At 54.9% G+C, this 21,528-nt stretch overlaps 1 protein-coding gene across 2 annotated transcripts; it reads left to right on the top strand.

The window, feature by feature from the left end:
* The first annotated feature begins 471 nt into the window (after window positions 1-471).
* Window positions 472-21,528, top strand: TIE1 (tyrosine kinase with immunoglobulin like and EGF like domains 1). Of its 2 annotated transcripts, XM_004025600.5 has the most exons (23): window positions 472-638; window positions 4,358-4,672; window positions 4,740-4,850; window positions 6,346-6,501; window positions 6,648-6,779; window positions 6,938-7,078; window positions 7,302-7,430; window positions 8,442-8,587; window positions 8,842-8,986; window positions 11,123-11,281; window positions 11,446-11,583; window positions 11,774-12,070; window positions 12,605-12,895; window positions 13,248-13,438; window positions 15,625-15,835; window positions 15,991-16,101; window positions 16,310-16,500; window positions 17,662-17,775; window positions 17,886-17,956; window positions 19,689-19,729; window positions 19,816-19,912; window positions 20,036-20,135; window positions 21,071-21,528. In XM_004025600.5, exons 1-23 carry the CDS (start codon window positions 581-583, stop codon window positions 21,140-21,142), a joined length of 3,417 nt encoding a protein of 1,138 aa, XP_004025649.5. In that variant the 5' UTR covers window positions 472-580; the 3' UTR covers window positions 21,143-21,528. The 2 variants fall into 2 exon arrangements, with proteins under 2 accessions (XP_004025649.5, XP_055202562.2); XM_055346587.2 differs by lacking the exon at window positions 7,302-7,430 and having other exon boundaries at window positions 21,071-21,522.

Raw genomic sequence — 21,528 nt, 5'->3', positions numbered from 1 at the left:
TGAGTGTATGTGCTTCTCAGGCCCACAGAGGTCCTTTGTGTTTCGTATGTGAGCTGCTCTCTAGGAAACCCATGTAACTGTCTGTGTCCTGGGGCACACACATGAGGACTCATGTGGGCCGTATTGTGTGTTTGTGCTGGGGGGAGGGGAGACCCCAGAACAATGTCCCCCACCCCACCCCCCTCCTCAATAGGCGGAAGCCACTGGCTTCCTCCCTTTCCTGCCTCCTGCCTCCTTTGTGCCAGCAAGACTGAGGATTGGAGGGAGACAGGGGATGGGAAAAATCAGTCCAACTGTCCCCAGGTCTGCCCTTACCATAACCTTCCCCCCACCTCAAGTGACTCCTCCCAGGCCACACCCATCCCCAGCCTTGTAGGGGCCAGACTGGGGGGCCTAGAGGCTCAAAGGCAGAATAAGTCCTCCCACCCCCTACCCTGCCACCCCTCCCACCCAAGCCACCTCATTTCCTCTTCCTCCCCAGCACCAACCCACACTGACCAACACAGGCTGAGCAGTCAGGCCCACAGCATCTGACCCCAGGCCCAGCTCGTCCTGGCTGGCCTGGGTCGGCCTCTGGAGTATGGTCTGGCGGGTGCCCCCTTTCTTGCTCCCCATCCTCTTCTTGGCTTCTCATGTGGGTAAGTCTCCCCTGAGTCCCTCACCCCATTTCTAGGCCCCGAGGCCCTGATTTCTACCCAAGAAACCCTATTTCATCGTAGAGACAAAAAGTAGGATGGTGGTTGCCATGGGCTGCAGGGAGGAAGAAATGGGGAGTTTTGTTTAAAAGGTACAGAGTTTTTACAAGATTTTTACTCGGTTTTACAAGATTAAAAGAGTTATAAAGATGGGGCCAGGTGCGGTGGCTCATACCTGTAATCCCAGCACTTTGGATGGCTGAGATGGGAGGATCAATTGAGGCCAGGAGTTCAAGACCAGACTGGTCAACATAGTGAGACCCCATCTCCATTTTGTTTAAACTTTTGTCTTTTTCAAAAAAAAAAAGGATGGATGGTGGTGATGGTGGGACAACACTAGGAATGTATTTAATCACATTGGGTTATATGCTGCTTACAAATGGTTAAGATGGCAAAATTTGCCGGGTGTGGTGGCTCATGCCTGTAATCCCGGCACTTTGGGAGGCCGAGCGGGTGGATCACGGGGTCAGGAGATCGAGACCAGCCTGGCAAACATGGTGAAACCCCATCTCTACTAAAAATACAAAAATTGGTCGGGCGTGGTGGCAGGAGCCTGTAATCCCAGCTACTTGGGAGGCTGAGGCAAGAGAATCGCTTGAATCTGGGAGGCAGAGGTTGCAGTGAGCTGAGATCGTGCCACTGCACTCCAGCCTGGGCGACAGAGCAAGACTCATCTAAAAAAAAAAAAAAGATGGTAAAATTTATTTTATATGCATTTCACCACAACAAAAAACTTTGGAAAACAAGCCCTATCATCACTGCCATCACTTTGATCCGCTAGAAAGTGAGATCAAGGCCAGGAAAACACAGGCAAGTGCCAGAAATCACTGCAACCTGGGATCAGGGGAGGAGTGAGGAGTAGCTGCCGACTGTGTTGGATCTGAGGATCTGTGGAGGGCCATTTTCAGGGGGTGTTCATAGGGTAATTGTGTTGGATTCATTCAATTGTTCACTGGACAAACATTTATTGAGCACCAACAATATTCCAGGAGTTGTGCTAAGTGCTGGGCCATTAGTTGAGAGGCTGGCAACACCTAGTCTGTACAATGAGATTAAATGATGCCAGCCTCGTATGGTTGTTATGGGGTTTAAATGAGAAAATGATGCAGAGCAGTTGGCACAGTGCACTGTGCTTGGTAAGGATTTCTGAGTAGGTGGCAGCTGATTCCTTCAGTCTGCTGGTCAGAGGATTAGAACACAGAGGCTGCCTTTGAGTGGTTCATGGTCGAGTGCAGAACACAGGACAGGGGAAGAGGGCTAAACAGGGACAGACACAGGAGCTCTAGAGGAGCACTGAGGAGGAGTTCAGCTTACACTGCCTCAGGTAGGAGACAAAAAGGGAATCAAGGAAGATTTCACTAAGAGGGGTGGTCTTCATTCCAGGCAGCCAGAACATAAAAAATGCAAGTCTCAGAGGCATGGAGGTGCATGGGAGAGAAGGTGCCTGTTAGGAACACAACAGGAGGGATAGCGTGGGAGCATCACGGGGCTTAGGAGCACGAACATTATCCTGAGGGCAATAGGGAGCCATGGGAGGTCACAGGCAAGAAAGTCACAAGGTCAGGTTTGGTCTTAGATCACTGTGGAGGATGAGTTGCAGAAGGAGGGGCTGTGGCTGTTGGGATGGTCTAGGTGAGTAAGGATGAGGGCTGAACAAAGGCAGGCTGGGGGGGTGGGGATGAAGTCAAGAAGCGTTCAGGAAACAATGTGCAGAATTCTATGACTGATGGGGCAGGCAGCACAGTGCTCAGAGATGTGGACTTTAGAATCAGACAACCTGGCCCTGCCACTCACTAATTGTATGACCTTGGGCAAGTTACTTAACTTCTCTGAGCCTCCCTTTCCTGGCTATAAAACAGGGATAATAACATCCATCTCCCAGGATAGCTGGGATGGTAAAATGAAACAACATCAGTAAAGTGCCTGGTGCATAACTGGCAGCCAATAAACATTCATTATTATGACAATGGGGGTAGAGATGACTCCATAATTTGTGTCTCAAGTGGCGGGTGCTGTCCAGTGAGTCAGGGAGCACTGGAGAGGAGCAGGTTTGGGAAAAGCTGATGGAAATGCAGGTCCAAGCTGAAAGACCGTTCCCGAGTTACTGACTCAGAGGTGATGGTTAAAACCGGGGGAGTGGGCGAGCTTGCTCAAAGAAGCCAGTAGAATAATTACCATGATCCTCCTCTGTAACTGGAAAGAATATCCACTTCACTGGTTGTGAGGATCCAGTGGAAAATGGGGACTTGGTATGTGGTGGGCGGTCAGTAAATGCCAGCTTCGTTTGCTCATGGTAGCCTTTCAAACACTGATAAGCTAGGTGGCATTTAAACTAATGAACTGCTTGACGGTCAGCTAGCAGAGACAGAGAAGGAAGGGCTTGGCTGGTGGAGGGGTCCTGGGTCCTGCAGCTAAGGCAGGCTCGCAGGCTCTCCACCGTCCAGCCTGGACTGTGACTCCACCTGATCTCTCCTGCCTCAGCCTCACATTTTGTACTCCAGTCACACGAACCTGGAGAGCCCCCTCCACCTGCCATAATATTGCCACTGCAGGCCTTTGTCCAGGCTGTTCCCTCTGTCTAGGATGCCCTCTCCCTGCCCCTGACTTCTCTCCCTCCGCATTGTCCTCACGCCAATGTGCCCTGCTCCAACTGTACCTCCCAGGAAGCATCTCTTCATCTCCCTGAGCTCCCCCAGGCTGGATCAGGGGTCCCTTCTCTGTGCTCAAAAGCACAGCGCCCTACATTTGGCAGCTGTGTTCATGCCTGTTCCTCCAACTAGGGTGTGAGCTCTTTGGAAGGCAACCAAAGACCAAGATCCACCTCGTGTCTGTGTCTGTCTGGGCTCCAGGCCTTGCCCTGGGGCTGCCCTCCCTGGCTCTGGGCCCAGGCCCAAGCTTAGCTCCATTTCTTTTTGTTTTTCTTTTTCTGGAGAATGGGGTCTTGCTATGTTGCCCTGGCTGATCTCAAACTCCTGTGCTCAAAGGATCCTCCCACCTCTGCCTCCTTAAGTGCTGGGATTCCAGGTGTGAGCCACCGCACCCAGCCCTAGCTCCATTTCTGCGCCACAACCTTCTGGCTGCAAAACTCAGCCTCTCCCACCTCAAATCCCAGCCCACCAGACATTTCCAGATCTCCATAGTGACAGAGAGGGGGACCCACGGGACACTTCTGTTCTGGCTGGCTCTCCTGGCCTGCACTCTCGTGGTGGAGGCAGGGAGAAGTGGCTCACAGCAACCTTTGCAGGGCAGTTTTAGAGACGAGTGGGGAAACAGGACTGATAGAAATAAAGTGAGGAAACGGAGACAGGGAGCATAGATCATTCTTTCCGAAAGCTGGGGCGAAAGGGAAGCCATCTGGCAGGAGAAGGGAGGGGACACGGCCAGAGAAGGATTCGTGGTTTTGTTTTTGTTCTTTTAGAATGAAGAGACTTGAGGGAAAGAGGCCAGTGCGCATGGAAGGGGAAAGGAGGGGGATGGGAATGCCTGATAAAGTGAGGCCTGTGGGGTCTGAAGAACCGGGCAGGGGAAGGAAGAGGGGTGAAGGTTGGAGACCCTCTTCTGAGTGGACGGTGGATCAGTAAGACCAGAGGGCTGGGGCTGGGGGCTCTGGGGCACTAGGGTTGGCTGGGACTACAATAGAGTCACTGGTGTCCTGGCCCCAGGCGCGGCGGTGGACCTGACGCTGCTGGCCAACCTGCGGCTCACGGACCCCCAGCGCTTCTTCCTGACTTGCGTGTCTGGGGAGGCCGGGGCGGGGAGGGGCTCGGACGCCTGGGGCCCGCCCCTGCTGCTGGAGAAGGACGACCGTATCGTGCGCACCCCGCCCGGGCCACCCCTGCGCCTGGCGCGCAACGGTTCGCACCAGGTCACGCTTCGCGGCTTCTCCAAGCCCTCGGACCTCGTGGGCGTCTTCTCCTGCATGGGCGGTGCTGGGGCGCGGCGCACGCGCGTCATCTACGTGCACAACAGCCCTGGAGGTGAGTCTGGCAGGCGGGGGGATGGCGCGGGGAAAACCAGGCCGCTGACCCACCTTCCACCCCACAGCCCACCTACTTCCAGACAAGGTCACACACACTGTGAACAAAGGTGACACCGCTGTACTTTCTGCACGTGTGCACAAGGAGAAGCAGACAGACGTGATCTGGAAGAGCAACGGTAAGAGGGGCATTTGAACTGGTGGGGAGGGTAGACCCATCGTTCGGAGGCCCCAACACTTTCATCACCCATGGAACCCTCAGCTTTGGCCCCTGACACACCCGACCTCCAGGGCCTCTCCTCTGTAGTGGACCAGGTCCCATGGGATGTGCCTGCACCCATCTTATCTGTAGTTCTGAGCTGCCCTCCTACTGTACACAGAGGGCCAGGAGCCTGTGGTCAGCTGCCCCTTCCCTCTTAGCCCCAAATGAGCACGATGTTAAACCCTCATCTCTCCCCTGGGAGTTAGCAGGTGCTGTCACATAGCCCACCTGGCGGACCGCATCAGTCCCCCTGAGGAAGAAGAGAACTGGTAACATCATGCCCAACACAGGCAGGGCAGAGTCTAGCCTCTCCCAAAGATCTGTCCAGCCCAGATCCTTGATGCCCAAGACAGCCTCATGCTGAGGCCTGGGTAGACCCGTGGGATCTCAGTCCCAGGCCTGTCCTCCACCCTGACCCTTTGGCCACCCCATAGAAGGAAGCTGTTTTCCTATGTGGCCCCAAGATTCCTGCCTCAGTCCTCAGATTCACAACCCCTTGGCTGACTCTTGCATACCTGGGCTCCTGAGGGAGGAAGACCCTTCCCTTTGGCCAAGGGGGCTGCCTCCTGAGCTCTGGACCCCGTGAATTGACAGGAGATGTGAAGAGGCACAGGCAGACCTGGGTCTCTAGGCTCTCTGTTCAGCCCTGAGCAAAGAGGCAAGAAGCGGGTGGGGCAGCGACTGGGGCACTCTTCTAAGAGGGAGAGGCTCAGGGGAGAGACCCTAGAGTAGATGGCACTTGAATTGTGCTCAGAGGAGAAGTGGGAAGACAAAGAAGGCAGAAAAGGAAGGAAGGGCATTCCAGGAGGAGGGACTGAGAAGAGCAGTAGGGTCTGAAACACAAGGGTGTTTCTAGAAGAGAAACAATCCATTCAGGAATTCAGGAATGTTAGGAGTCAAGAAGGGTGTGAAGACGAATGGGGCTGGATGGCTTGGCCACGGCCAAGTTGGTGAAAATGATGTCTAAGGAGCTGGATTTTTGTCCTGAGGTCACTGGAGAACCAGGAGAGTTTCAGCAGAGGAGTTAGAGAGGAGTCTGTTGTAAAAAATCACCCTGGCTGCTGGATGGAGGAGGGACAAGGAAGGGTGACGCTGGAGGCAGAGGAGCCTTGTGAGGCCCCTGGAGGCTAGGACCAGGGCAGTGGCAGTGGGTGTGGGGAGAAGCGGACTGGGTTAGGGGATGAGGAGGAGATGGACTGAGCAGGACCTGGTGATTTACTGGGTGGTTGATGGAGCATGAAGAAGAGGGCACTTCTGAGCTTTCTGGCGTGGGCGTAGGCTCTCGTGGTGCCGGCCCCAGGTCTCATCACTGTGCATGGGGCCCATTGATGTGAGCTGAGCAGAGGTGGACAGAGAGAGGTGACACAGCCCTCATGTAGTGCTGAGGCCCCTGACCCATTCATGTCCCCCAGGATCCTACTTCTACACCCTGGACTGGCATGAAGCCCAGGATGGGCGGTTCCTGCTGCAGCTCCCAAATGTGCAGCCACCATCGAGCGGCATCTACAGTGCCACTTACCTGGAAGCCAGCCCCCTGGGCAGCGCCTTCTTTCGGCTCATCGTGCGGGGTCAGAGGCAGAGGGCAGAGGTTGTGGGTAGGGTGGGAGGCTGGGAGCCCTATGGGTACTTCCTGTGGGTCCCCTGGAGCCCCTGGATCTCCAGTCCTCAGTGGTCAGGTGGGTGAGGGTCAGCTGCTGAAGACACCTTCCTCCAGGTTGTGGGGCTGGGCGCTGGGGGCCAGGCTGTACCAAGGAGTGCCCAGGTTGCCTACATGGAGGTGTCTGCCACGACCATGACGGTGAATGTGTATGCCCCCCTGGCTTCACTGGCACCCGCTGTGAACAGGGTAAGGAGGAGGGGAGCTAGGACCCAGGCAGGAGAGGATCCCTGACTGGGAGAAGACCCTAGAACCATGTGGGTGGAGCTTGGAGGGTGAGGGCGACAGGCAGGTCCTGGGCCCAGGGGCCCACAGAGGCCCATACACCCCACACACTCTCTTTCTAGCCTGCAGAGAGGGCCGTTTTGGGCAGAGCTGCCAGGAGCAGTGCCCAGGCATATCAGGCTGCCGGGGCCTCACCTTCTGCCTCCCAGACCCCTATGGCTGCTCTTGTGGATCTGGCTGGAGAGGAAGCCAGTGCCAAGAAGGTATGCCTAACCTACCCTCATGGTCCCTGACCAAGACAGCTGGCCAGGAGCTTGACCCGGACCCTCCACTCTGCCTCTGACTTACGCAGCAAGCCCTCCTGCTCACTTGACCAGTCCTTCTACCCTCAGCCTGTTGTATAACCTGTGCCCCATCTGCGCCCTCATCTGTGCCCTCATTGCCCCCTGTCCCGTGCCCCTCTAATCATACCTCCTCTATTCCCAGCTTGTGCCCCTGGTCATTTTGGGGCTGATTGCCGACTCCAGTGCCAGTGTCAGAATGGTGGCACTTGTGACCGGTTCAGTGGTTGTGTCTGCCCCTCTGGGTGGCATGGAGTGCACTGTGAGAAGTCAGGTATAAGCACTATGACCTCTGAGAGCCCCCCAAGATAAGTCGGCCTTTACCAAACACATCTCCCTGGTGGAAGAGACTAGTCCCTCCTTTCCCTACGAGGGTCCAAGTCCTGCCCTCAGGGAGCTTAGAGTCTGGTGGACAGGGAGCTCTGGCAGGGAGTCAGTCTGGTAGGGAGTCAGTCCAGCAGGGAGCCAGTCCATCAGGGAGCTCACTGCCAGCCAGCCATAGCGGAAAGGGCAGCAGCCCAGAGAATGTGGGAGCCCAGAGGATGCCCCTGGGCAGACTGAGCAGGTCAGAGAAGGGTCTGGAAGCAGGTGTGATCTGAGATTAGATATGAAGGACAAAAGAGAGATAACTGAGGAAAGAACAAGAGCAAAGACCCAGGGATTGGGGACTCAGGTTTGGGTGCCAGGACAGTGGAGTAGGGGACCCAGGGATTGGGGACTCAGGTTTGGGTGCCAGGACAGTGGGGTAGGGGACCCAGGGATTGGGGACTCAGGTTTGGGTACCAGGACAGTGGAGTGGGGGATTGGGGAAATGGTCAGAAGAGGTCAAATCATGGGGCCTTTGAATGAAGGCCAAAGAGTTTGCACTTCATATGATGGGGCAAGAGGGAATTGTTAAAAAGGAACAAGGTAGTCAGATCTGTGTTGGAGAAAGGACCCCTAGCTGCTGGCCAGGGAGCGGGAGCAGGAGACCCTTGAGGACTCTGTACCTAGGGACCAGAAATGATGAGGCCTGAGCTAGTGTGCTGGCTGGGAGGATGGTGAGGGGCCTGCTGGCAGGTATTAGACGGTATCGGGAAGTGGGGAGGTGGTTAGGAAGTAGACTTTGCAGCTGATGGGATGTGGGGCTGGGACGCTGGAGGAGTCATGCGGGCCTTTGCTGGTTTTCAGGCTGGAGGGACTGGGTAGATACCTCCACTGAGAAACAGAACACGGATGAGGGGCGCTTTGGTGGTCACTTGTCTGCCCCTGTGGGAGCTCCAGGATGAGTGTCCTTTCTCCCCAGACCGGATCCCCCAGATCCTCAACATGGCCTCAGAACTGGAGTTCAACTTAGAGACGATGCCCCGGATCAACTGTGCAGCTGCAGGGAACCCCTTCCCAGTGCGGGGCAGCATAGAGCTACGCAAGCCAGACGGCACTGTGCTCCTGGTCAGCCCCAATCACCCCAACCCACCAGCCCCGCAGGCCGCCTGCTTCACAGCTGATCCCTAAGACCCCCTAGTCCCTCAGAACTTTCTGCAGGGCCCACCCATTGGCCTGACCATTGCTCACACGAGGTCAGGCTGATTGGTGAGGGGCTGCCACTGGGCCTCTGTCCTGCCATCAGTCCAGACGGACACCTGGGTGCCTGCCACAGAGGTGCTCATTCCCTGTGACCTGTCCCCTTCCCCCATCTCTTTTAGTCCACCAAGGCCATTGTGGAGCCAGAGAAGACCACAGCTGAGTTCGAGGTGCCCCGCTTGGTTCTTGCGGACAGTGGGTTCTGGGAGTGCCGTGTGTCCACATCTGGCGGCCAAGACAGCCGGCGCTTCAAGGTCAATGTGAAAGGTCAGTGATGTCCTAGGTCCACAGGGGATGGACGGTGAGCAGAGTAGGCTCTAGATGATGCTGCTCAGGCTGGAGATACTAGCAGGAAGGACAAGGACATCTAAGGTCATAGCCTAGCACCAGACAAAAAGGGGGGTTGTGGTCAACCAGAGGTCCGGGCTGGGCAGTGTCAAGGCTGGAGTATAGCTTAGACCCATCTGGAAAGGACATCCCGTGCCCCAGAAACTGGGGACACTCTCCAGCCCCGCCCTTCCTCCTGCCCAGCCATGCTGTCCCCCACCAACCACCACACACAGACAAGTATACCTTTAACTCTGCTCTGGGATGCTGCCTCCCGTCTCTGAGTCACCCCACAGACACTCGGTGCTAGCCCAGGGGAGCATATGGGGCTGTGGAGCTCAGAGGGTGACCAGCTTGGCTTCCTAGAAGTGGTGCATGCCTAGAAATCTTCCAGGTAAATAAGGAGGGACCTCCCAGTGCCCAAGATTACTCAGACCAGAGCACCCCCACCTGCTCTAAGGCCTCCTTCGCCTTCTCCAGCTTCTCCAGCACCCTAAGTCTTAACCATTCACACCCCTGCCACCCCCTGACCCTGCTGTCCCTCTGCTCCTGCCACCCCATGTAAGCCCCCTCTCTCACCTTCTGCTTTCTCGTTGCCACACTCTGCCTCCCAGGTCCTCGCCATCTCCCCATCCCGTGACTATGCATGCCTCTCTGCCATCAAGCCTCACCTTCCGCCTTTCTCTTCTCACTGTGCCCAGGCTTAGGAGCCCGACAACCTGGGCTTGAATCCTCTCTCCACAAATTCCTTGCCCCATCACCTTAAGCAAACTACCTAACCTCTCTTACTTTGTTTCTCTCTTTGTGAAATGGGGATAGTTAGCACTTGATGGGGTTGTTACGAAGATTAAATTAGATGATGTATTTAAGCATTTAGCACAGTGCCCGATACAGGGTGTGTGCTCAATGTATGTCGATAATTATTGTTATTATTTAAAATGTCACCTAGTCACTAGATTTTGATAGTTCTCTGGCAGCTCTCACATATGATCTGCAGCCAGGACCCCTCTTCTGACTCCAGATCATTTGGTGGGGACTCCATGAAGTGGGGCATCTTCTCTGAAAGTCTGGTTTTGAAGTTGGTGTGGAAAGTAGCTGCTGTATGATTCAGAGGCCCATTTTATATCCAGCCACTTCCTGGACATCTAATCCCCTGCGTGAGCCAAAGGCACCAAGGGCTTCTCCGCACCCAAAATGGACCTTCATCTCCCCGCAAATCAGCACCGCCCTCCTGACATGCTCATTGCTGCCTGACACTCCCTCAGCTTACAGCGCGGCATCCTTTTCCTCCCTCGCTCCCTCCCTCTTTCCTTCCTTCCTTTCCTCTCAAAAAGCCAATCTGGTAAACATTTGTAAGAGTCAAGGGAACCTGTTAAAAGCACTAATGCAATAATCTGGAGAGAAAAAGTTGAGGCCAGAATAGGAGCAGCGATCATGGGGTGAGGAAGTGGAGCAGGAACAAGAAGGCTGTTTTGGAGTAGAATGGATAGATCTGAGGCGGCCTGCGCAGACAGACCTAGTTCAACACATGGCTGTATCTCCTCCTAGTTGTGTGTCCTTAGGCAAGTTATTCGGTGTCTCTGAGTCTCAGTGTTTTCATAATGCAGGGTAATGAGCCCTGACAGAAAGGTGGCTGTGAGAATTAGAGGTCATGCTATGAAGCATGTGGCGGGGAGCAGGTGCTTCAGTGCCAGTGCCATTTTTTTTTTAATAAGAGAGTGGTGAATGAGGGCAGGGGCAGAGAGCAGGATGATGCCCAGGTAGTCTCCCCGACCTGGGTTTCGGCCCCTTCTGTCTACCCCCACACTGCATGGGAAGAGTGCACCCCCAAACCATGTCTGGCCATGTCACTTCCTCATCTACCATCTTTTGGGACACCCTAATGCCTTTATTGCTTAATCCTTGTGCCCCAAGCTACCCAGGGGCCTGAACTCTGTCCTCCCTGGGCCCTGGCCACTATGGTCATCTGTTGAACTTGGTGTCCCTCAAGCCCAGAGGGTCCCCAGCTCGAAACAAAGATGCAGAAGTGGACTGGATAGGCTGTGTGCCCATGCCTTACCCTGAGTCTCCTGGCAGTGCCCCCCGTGCCCCTGGCTGCACCTCGGCTCCTGACCAAGCAGAGCCGCCAGCTTGTGGTCTCCCCTCTGGTCTCGTTCTCTGGGGATGGACCCATCTCCACTGTCCGCCTGCACTACCGGCCCCAGGACAGTACCATGGACTGGTCGACCATTGTGGGTGAGTAGGGAGAGAGCTGGGGCAGGACAGAGGTGTTGGGTAATAGTGAAGGGATACAGTGAGCAGGAGAGGGAGGGCAAATGGTGCAAGGGGGCTGAAGGGAGCATGGCAGCTTCTAGAAGAGGTGGGGGCTGAATAATGTGTGCTTTACACCCCATGCCCAGTGGACCCCAGTGAGAACGTGACGTTAATGAACCTGAGGCCAAAGACAGGATACAGTGTTCGTGTGCAGCTGAGCCGGCCAGGGGAAGGAGGAGAGGGGGCCTGGGGGCCTCCCACCCTCATGACCACAGACTGTCCTGGTGAGAGGCCAAGAGTCATCCCTTCCTGTCCCCCCAAGGGTTACTTTCCTGTCGACCCCAGGGACCCCTGCCTTTCCCACTGGAGGTTGTTCTTCCTTGTTCACTGGTCTTCCTTGTTCACTGGGGATCATTGTCCTGTCCAGCCCCAAGTACCTACTGGACAGTTCTGACCCCTGACCTCTGGCCCCAGAGCCTTTGTTGCAGCCGTGGTTGGAGGGCTGGCATGTGGAAGGCCCTGACCGGCTGCGAGTGAGCTGGTCCTTGCCCTTGGTGCCCGGGCCACTGGTGGGCGACGGTTTCCTGCTGCGCCTGTGGGACGGGGCACGGGGGCAGGAGCGGCGGGAGAATGTCTCATCCCCCCAGGCCCGCACCGCCCTCCTGACGGGACTCACGCCTGGCACCCACTACCAGCTGGATGTGCAGCTCTACCACTGCACCCTCCTGGGCCCGGCCTCGCCCCCTGCACATGTGCTTCTGCCCCCCAGTGGTATGTGCAAGGCACAAGGATAGCTGGGGGTTGGGGGAGGACGTGGGACACAGGGACACATGAGACCTAGGAGACACGGGAGGCTGTAGGAGATTAATGGACATGGAGAGGACACAGGACACACATAGGGTATTAGGCAGACGTGACCCCAGCAGGGACATGGGACTTGGGGAAGATCCAGGGTACCAGGAGGACACAGATCACCAGGAGCATGTGGGGAGAGCATGGGGAGGTCAGGGTTCATGGCGAGAACCAGGGTCATGGGAGGGCATGAGACTTGGGGAACACAGGGCATGGGCGGATGTGGAGAGGACTTGGGATACAAGAAGTACAAGGAGAAGCAGAAGCTTGAGGGTGAAAGTGGCCTGGGGGAATGGAGAGGAATTCAGTCTGGTGGGGAGGAGGAAGTTGGCAGGGTGGCTCCTGTGCTTGGACCCACAGAGGAGGGAGCACAGCTAGAGCAGATGTGTCCAGCTCCACAGCTACATAGCCCGGTCCTATCTGAGCCTTGCCTTCCCCCCACCATCTCCCCAGGGCCTCCAGCCCCCCGACACCTCCACGCCCAGGCCCTCTCAGACTCCGAGATCCAGCTGACATGGCAGCACCCGGAGGCTCTGCCTGGGCCGATATCCAAGTACATTGTGGAGGTGCAGGTGGCTGGGGGTGCAGGAGACCCACTGTGGATAGACGTGGACAGGCCTGAGGAGACAAGCACCATCATCCGTGGCCTCAACGCCAGCACGCGCTACCTCTTCCGCGTGCGGGCCAGCATTCAGGGGCTCGGGGACTGGAGCAACACAGTAGAAGAGTCCACCCTGGGTAACGGTGAGAGGGCAGGGCCCACAGGACCCCCCGGGCTCTGAGCGGGGAGAGCTCAGCACGCTCTCCTTCCACATCACCCCCTACTGTGGAGCTAGGGCATCCCAGGCCCCTCCTGACAAAGAGCCAGCCCCGGTCCTGGGGACTCAGCCTTCCCTTCTCATGATCCACTGTCCCAGGGCTGGGAAAATCATGTCGCCCCTCTGACACCCCTCATCCCTTCCTTCATGTGGCCCAAGTGATTTCCTGACAGTCCTGGCACTGGGATCTTTCACCTCTCCCTCTGTGTAACCCCATGGTGGCCTCTGGGTTCCCTGACCCAGGTGTCCCCACAATCTGCCCCTCTCACTGTGTCCAGGGCTGCAGGCTGAGGGCCCAGTCCAAGAGAGCCGGGCAGCTGAAGAGGGCCTGGATCAGCAGCTGATCCTGGCGGTGGTGGGCTCCGTGTCTGCCACCTGCCTCACCATCCTGGCCGCCCTTTTAACCCTGGTGTGCATCCGCAGAAGCTGCCTGCATCGGAGACGCACCTTCACCTACCAGTCAGGCTCGGTCAGTGACCTGCCCCGCCCCCGGGTGCATGCTCGCAGCCCGTGTTTATGTTTCTACCTGTGTACACACAAGACCTTGTACACCTTGTGTGTGTGTGCGTGTGTTTATGTTGCAGGTATAAGATTACACTCAACAATGTTCAAGGGTACAAAATATAATTTTCTTTATTTCTCTAAAACTGAACTCAGCTCATGAGCCCATTTATATTAGTGGTGAAATATTTAATATTCCCATTTCAAAAGAATTCCGTGATGACCATATTTCACAATGGACATTCCAGTTTTGGGCTCCGTCAATTGGAGATTTTCCTCTCCCCTCTTTTATTTCTCCCCAGCGGTTATCTAGGCCTAGAGAGCAAGGTGATCAAATGGAAGGGCACTTGGGGTTCATGCTGGCCTTTGTCCTTGCAGGCCTTCCTGGGCTCGGGAGCCAGCCTCTGTCTGCACACATCTTTGGCTGATGTCCTTAGCCCTGCTGTGGCCACCTGCCAGTAGGCCAGTCATGCTGTGAGCTCCTCATCCTAACCTTCATTCTTGCAAATCCCAGGGCCTCCTTTTGGAGACTTAAGAAAGGGGCTGGGCACAGTGACTTGCACCTGTAATCCTAGCATTTTGGGAGGCTGAGGCGGGTGGATCGCCTGAGGTCAGGAGTTTGAGACCAGCCTGGCCAACATGGTGAAACCTTGTCTCTACTAAAAATACAAAAATTAGCCAGGCATGGTGGTGCATGCCTGTGATCCCAGCTACTCGGGAGGCTGAGGCAGGAGAATCGCTTAAACCCAGGAGGCAGAGGTTGCAGTGAGCCGAGATGTTGCCACTGCACTCCAGCCTGGGCAATAGAGCAAGACCCTGTCTCAAAAAATTAAAAAAGAAAAAAAAACAGAACTAAAGAACTGTAGGGGCTTCCTTATACCTTATGGAAGGAGGCATATTCTGTGGCCCTCAGACCACTGCCACAACCCCTTCCCACTTAGACAACTGTTTCTACCACTCTAGAATTGTGCTGGCCTGCAACCTCACCCATCGCTCCTTGAAAGAGGAAGCACAAACCTCCACTCCTCCTGGCTTCCCTGTAATCCTGCCTGAGTTGTCTGTCCTCCTGTAGCCCACACCCTTCTGTCCCTCAGGCCCCTGCTTAGAGGTGGGGTGTGGGAGGGGACCCACTGTCACTTTATCCTGTCACATTCTAGCCACCCATCCGCAGGTCCTGTCTCCTCTGAGGGCTTCTTCATTGTCGTCACTTAGGATCTGAACTCTGTCCTTGGCCTTCCAGGCCTGGACTCTTGATATTTAGAGCTAAGCTTTGGCATTTCAAATAAAAAATAAAAAAAGAAAGAAAACCCTCTTCTCTCTCAAGGGCTGATCCTTGTGATAGAAAGCCTAGTGTCTCTGCTATGCCTTTAAAAAAATCCATTCAGAGGCTGGGCGTGGTGGCTCATGCCTGTAATCCCAGCACTTTGGGAGGCTGAGGCGGGTGGATCATGAGGTCAGGAGTTCAAGACCAGCCTGCCCAGTTGGTGAAACCCCATCTCTACTAAAGCTACAAAAATTAGCCAGGCACAGTGGCAGGAGCCTGTAATCCCAGCTACTAGGGAGGCTGAGGCAGGAGAACTGCTTGAACCCGGATGGCAGAGGTTGCAGTGAGCCAATATCACGCCACTGCACTCCAGCCTGGATGACAGAGTGAGTGAGACTCCATCTCAAAAAAAAAAAAAATCCATTCAGAGATTCAATTGGCTTCTTTGTTCCAAGCTGTGTTGGCTCTTCCTCTGAGGTCAGTGCACACAGAAAGCCCTCACTGCTGTGGTGGGGGAGGGTAATGGGTACAGATGTCGAGGGCAGGAGGTGGGAAAGCAGTCTTTAACATACATGGTGTCATACTACATATCAAGATATATCCCCCCAGCCTGGGCAACATGGCAAAACCCCATCTCTACAATAAAAGAAGATATGAAAATTAGATGGGTGTGGAGGTATGCACCTGCGGGCCCAACTACTCGGGAGGCTGAGGTGGGAGGATTGCTTGTGCCCAAAAGCTCGAGGTAACCCTGACCACCAGGGTGCCCTCCATCTGGGTCTCTGCCCACTTGTCTGACGCTGAAACCTCCTCGTGTGCCTGTCTGTGCCTCCTTCTGCCCCCTTTGACTCTTGCGTGGACCGTCTACCCTGTTGTCTCATCCTGTGAAGGGCGAGGAGACCATCCTGCAGTTCAGCTCAGGGACCTTGACACTTACCCGGCGGCCAAAACTGCAGCCCGAGCCCCTGAGCTACCCAGTGCTGGAGTGGGAGGACATCACCTTTGAGGACCTCATCGGGGAGGGGAACTTCGGCCAGGTCATCCGGGCCATGATCAAGAAGGACGGGCTGAAGATGAACGCAGCCATCAAAATGCTGAAAGGTCCACTGAGGCGACCCCTGGCCCAGCCCTGATGCTCTCCTTTGTCCCACAAATCCCAGGCCCCACCTGGCTTCCTCCAGCAATTGACCCCAGCCCTTGCCAGCCCTCTCTCCAGAGTTATTTCTGGCAAAAGTAATATTGGATTCTTTACACAGAGTATGCCTCTGAAAATGACCATCGTGACTTTGCGGGAGAACTGGAAGTTCTGTGCAAATTGGGGCATCACCCCAACATCATCAACCTCCTGGGGGCCTGTAAGAACCGAGGTGAGCCCCCAGCTCATCACCTACCCCTTCTTCCAAACCCCCATCCTCAGCCATCACCTCCACCACATGAGTAGCTTGCCAGGGGCTGCTGGTGACCTGTGCATCACCCTTGATCCTCCTTCATCCCTGTCTGTTACCATCGGGTGCCTGCTCCCACCCTAGGTTGCCTGTGTCTAAATCACCACTGTCTTGTCTCTTTGCCTCTCAGGTTACTTGTATATCGCTATTGAATATGCCCCCTACGGGAACCTGCTAGATTTTCTGCGGAAAAGCCGGGTCCTAGAGACTGACCCAGCTTTTGCTCGAGAGCATGGGACAGCCTCTACCCTCAGCTCCCGGCAGCTGCTGCGTTTCGCCAGTGATGCGGCCAATGGCATGCAGTACCTGAGTGAGAAGCAGGTGTGTGTGAGTGGGGGCGGGTGGAGGCCAGAGGGGGAAGCCACTGGGCCGGTGTCAGGGGAAGAAGTCAGCCGGCCCTGATTGTATGTGGGGATTGAGGTTCCTGGCCCAAGTGGGTGGGTGGGTGCAAGCACAGCGAGGAGGCAGGGCCAAGGGGCAGGTCTGGAGGAGGTGGGGACTTCCAGTATGGAGGGTGCAGGTGTTGAGTGAGCAGGTCTAGATGCTAGCCTGGAACTCAGGAGAGAGGCCCAGGCTGGAGACAGCATCTGTGTGTGAGCTGTCACCCCACAGATGGTGCCTAATGGCAATGGGCCTGGTGTGATCTGCCGGAGAGGGGGAAGGGCAGAGATCCAAGCCCAAGTCAACTCAGGCCTGAATGAAAGGACAGGGGGATGACCGTCCAGGGGAATGTGAGACTGAGGGAAGGCATTTTATCTTTTTTTTTTTTGAGACTGAGTCTCACTTTTTTGCCCAGGCTGGAGTGCAGTGGTGCGATTTCGGCTCACTACAACCTCTGCCTCCTGGGTTCAAGCAATTCTCCTGCCTCAGCCTCCTGAGTAGCTGGGATTACAGGCATGCACCACCACACCCAGCTAATTTTTGTATTTTTAGTAGAGACGAGGTTTCACCATGCTGGCCAGGCTGGTCTCGAACTCCTGTCCTCGAGTGATCCACCCGCCTCAGCCTCCCAAAGTGCTGGGATTACAGGCATGAGCCACTGCACCTGTCCAGCATTTTAAAGATAGTAAAGTTTTGAGTATGTTTGAAAACAGAGGGGCAGGGAAAGGGGCCAGTGCAGAGGGAGGGGCTGGTGGAGAGAGGTCTCTCGGGAAGCTGGAGGGCTAAGGGAGAGAAACTGGAACCCAGGGGATGGGAAGAGGGAGGGGGAGAAGCATGGAAAGAGGAGAAGGTGCAGTATGGCCACCACTGTCTCAGGAAAAGGGATCCAGCCTGAACTTGGCCAGGGCCCAGGAACGAGCGGGTGAGAGCCAACACTGATCTTTCTCAGATATGAGTCAGCTGACGAGATTGCAGCCAGGAGGGTAGGAGTATGGGGTATTGAAGGTAACAAGGGTACCCACGAAGACTGACTCCTTACTGGCCTGACTGTCCTGGGCTCCCTCATCCCCAGTCTCTCCTGACTTCTGACCCTGCCTACAGTTCATCCACAGGGACCTGGCTGCCCGGAATGTGCTGGTCGGAGAGAACCTGGCCTCCAAGATTGCAGACTTCGGCCTTTCTCGGGGAGAGGAGGTTTATGTGAAGAAGACGATGGTGAGTCTCATTCAACCCTCACCCTTAGGGCTTGTGCCTGGCCCTGCCCCACAGGAGCCTCAAACAGGCCCTTCCTCCACACTCAGCCCCTCAAACCCATTCTCTCCTAGGGGCGTCTCCCTGTGCGCTGGATGGCCATTGAGTCCCTGAACTACAGTGTCTATACCACCAAGAGTGATGTGTGAGTGTGAGATGAGAGGGCACAGGAGGGCTTGGCCCCCAAGAATCACCCAGGCCTGACCTAGACATATCTCAGAAATGTCATAGGTGGTCTAAGGCATGACCTGGGCTGTGTTCCAGGTGTGACACAGGTGTGTCTTGGGTATAAAGTACCCAGCCAAGGTGGGGCTTGCTGGAAGGAGTCTTGGAAGGTGTTTCAGGAATAGGACTGGGGTAAAGGTAGTTTCGGATTATGTTTGTGTAAGTGACGGGGGATGCCTTGGAGAGGTTTGGGAATGCTGGCGGATGCTTCCTGAGGTAGGTGGAGAGGCCACTCAGGAATTGCTCTCATCTTCCTCCCTGAAGGGCAAGGTCATGCCCACCTGAGGATCTTACCAGAGCATGACCCCCAAGACTCCCTCTCTGTGCCCCCTCCCCTGCAGACAGCCCTCTTGGCACACTCCTCCTGTCTCTCCAGGGATGTCCATCTTGATCTGAACCTACCCCTTGCCCCAAGCCCTTTGGCCTTGCCTGCATGGCTCACTGCTTACCACACTGATCACTCCTCTGACCACTACATGCCTACTTCCTGCTTCTGCCCCAACACTCCCTAGATTCCCTCCACCCCTTTGAACTCTCTCCCCTGGTCTCAGGGCTGATGCACACTACACAGAGGCTGTTAAAGTGTGAGATGCAGTCAAGAGTAAGAGCTTTGGAGCCAGACTGCCTGAGTTTGAACGCTTGCTCTGCCGCTAACTAGCTGTATGGCCTTGGGCAATCTAGCTAACCTCTCAGTGCCTCAGTGTCTTCATCTGTAAAATGGCAAGACTAATAGAACCTGTATCATAGGGTTGGTGTGAGGGTTAAATGAATTAACATGTCTGTTAAATGACCAGTCCCTGGACCACAGTAAGTGCTCAATAAAAATGTTAGCTCGGCTGGCTGTGGTGGCCCACATGTGTAATCCCAGCACTTTGGGAGGCCAGGCAGGCAAATCACTGGAGACCAGGAGTTTGAGACCAGCCTGGGCAAGATGGCAAGACCCTGTCTCTACTAAAAATACAAAACATGGCCGGGCGTGGTGGCTCACGCCTGTAATCCCAGCACTTTGGGAGGCCGAGGCGGGCAGATCACAAGGTCAGGAGATTGAGACCATCCTGGCTAACACAGTGAAACCCCATCTCTACTAAAAATACAAAAAGAAATTAGCCGGGCATGGTGGCGGGCACCTGTAGTCCCAGCTACTTGGGAGGCTGAGGCAGGAGAATGGCGTGAACCCGGGAGGCAGAGCTTGCAGTGAGCCAAGATCTCTCCACTGCACTCCAGCCTAGGCGACAGAGCGAGACTCTGTCTCAAAAAATAAATAAATAAATAAATAAATAAATAAATAAATAAAAATACAAAACATTAGCTGAGCATGGTGGCACACACCAGCTACAAGGGAGACTGAGGTGGGAGGACCACCTGATTCTGGGAGGTTGAGGCTGCAGTAAGCCACTGCACTCCAGCCTGGGTGACAGTGAGACCCTGTCTCAAAAAAAAAAAAAAAAGAGCTCTAATTGTGCTGAGCCCAGGGATGGGGGCAGTATGAAGGAGCTTCATTGGCACAGAGACAACAGCTGGCCAAGGCCAGATACTTACAGAGTAGACACATACAGTGGGGCTGGGAGGCGCTGCACATCTTGGGCAGGTAGAAGCTAAACTGCTAGGGGCCAGGGCCTAGAAGGTAACTAAGTGCATCCTTCTTATTTCAGCTGGTCCTTTGGAGTCCTTCTCTGGGAGATAGTGAGCCTTGGTGAGTTCCTGATCCCCGTCCCCCAGAGTGCCCCACCTTACCCCACGTGGAGCCCTGGACCGAGAGCACTTTGTCCCCTCCTGCAGGAGGTACACCCTACTGTGGCATGACCTGTGCCGAGCTCTATGAAAAGCTGCCCCAGGGCTACCGCATGGAGCAGCCTCGAAACTGTGACGATGAAGTGTGAGTCACCCCATCCTTGAGCTCCATGATCCTATCTCTGTGATGAGTGACCTCAGCTTTGATCCCTGTGACCCCATCACCCCAGCTGGCCTGACTCCTTATCTCAGCAATGCCCCCTCGCAGGTACGAGCTGATGCGTCAGTGCTGGCGGGACCGTCCCTATGAGCGACCCCCCTTTGCCCAGATTGCGCTACAGCTAGGCCGCATGCTGGAAGCCAGGAAGGTGAGGAGACTGGGGCTGAGGTGGCGGGCTGGGCTCACAGAGTGCTCCAGAGTGCCCTCTCAGAGGTGCCATGACCCCTGTCCCAACCACACTGCCTGCCCAAACTCCCTCAGTGGGGGCTGTCACCACGGCTAGGCTGGGCCCCAGGATGCAGCCTGCCTTTCCAGCCCTCACTGGTTTAGACACCAGGCCCTTCCAAAACTCTTCCAAGGCCACTGCTTAGCCCCAACAACAAATCCCTCCCTTAAGCCCCAAGTCCCAGACTGCTTGCCTGTCCTCTGCTGAGGCCATCAGCCCATCCTCATCTGGGACACCTCTCCCCACCTGCCAGAGCCAGAGCAGAGTGCATGAATGGTCACTAACCAGATGGATGGATGGGTGAATGAGTGATACAGTAACTGTATGAATGAATGAATGGAATTAGTGGATAGATGATACAATAATCATATGAACATGTAATTCAATAACTGAATCTACTAACCATGTGAATAAGTGAATTATCAAATAAATATAATGAAAAATATATCAAAATTAGTAAATATGAAGAGTTCTTCAAGTAAATTAATGATTAAATAACCATCTTAAGAATGAAGGAATGATCAAATAACCATATAAATGGATGAGTCGTCTAAAATGGCTTTTGAACAGATAAGTTACTGAATGAATGAATGCATAAGCCAAGAATTCATTGAAAGAGTGCATGTAAAAACCCTCCTCTCACAATGGCATTGAGAGCCTCTCACCTGAGGCCCCAGCTGTGGCCTGATGCCTTCACTGCCCTGGGCTGGTAAAGGCCACTCTTGGCCATGGGGCCATCTTAGGTCTCCAGAACAAATCAGTGTCAGTTCAAATGCCCCCACCACATGGAAGTCCAGGAGCTTGAGGCCAGATGCACCCCCATTCCTGGCCCCCACTAAAGCTTGCTCTGCCCCCAGGCCTATGTGAACATGTCGCTGTTTGAGAACTTCACTTACGCGGGCATTGATGCCACAGCTGAGGAGGCCTGAGCTGCCATCCAGCCAGAATGTGGCTCTGCTGGCCGGAGCAAACTCTGCTGTCTAACCTGTGACCAGTCTGACCCTTACAGCCTCTGACTTAAGCTGCCTCAAGGAATTTTTTTAACTTAAGGGAGAAAAAAAGGGATCTGGGGATGGGGTGGGCTTAGGGGAACTGGGTTCCCATGCTTTGTAGGTGTCTCATAGCTATCCTGGGCATCCTTCTTTCTAGTTCAGCTGCCCCACAGGTGTGTTTCCCATCCCGCTGCTCCCCCAACACAAACCCCCACTCCAGCTCCTTCGCTTAAGCCAGCACTCACACCACTAACATGCCCTGTTCAGCTACTCCCACTCCCGGCCTGTCATTCAGAAAAAAATAAATGTTCTAATAAGCTCCA

The sequence above is a fragment of the Gorilla gorilla genome, chromosome 1, assembly GCF_029281585.2.
Source record: "Gorilla gorilla gorilla isolate KB3781 chromosome 1, NHGRI_mGorGor1-v2.1_pri, whole genome shotgun sequence".
NCBI lineage: Eukaryota > Metazoa > Chordata > Mammalia > Primates > Hominidae > Gorilla > Gorilla gorilla.
Note: the sequence above shows the minus strand (reverse complement) of the source record. Positions and strands in the feature narration are given on the sequence as shown.

Bases quoted from the DNA above. Each gene is read 5' to 3' on its own strand.
- TIE1 (XM_004025600.5), top strand. From the start codon at position 581: ATGGTCTGGCGGGTGCCCCCTTTCTTGCTCCCCATCCTCTTCTTGGCT. The intron at 8,588-8,841 runs GTCAGCCCCAAT...CATCTCTTTTAG, and splicing joins CAGACGGCACTGTGCTCCTG to TCCACCAAGGCCATTGTGGA. The intron at 8,987-11,122 runs GTCAGTGATGTC...GTCTCCTGGCAG, and splicing joins CTTCAAGGTCAATGTGAAAG to TGCCCCCCGTGCCCCTGGCT.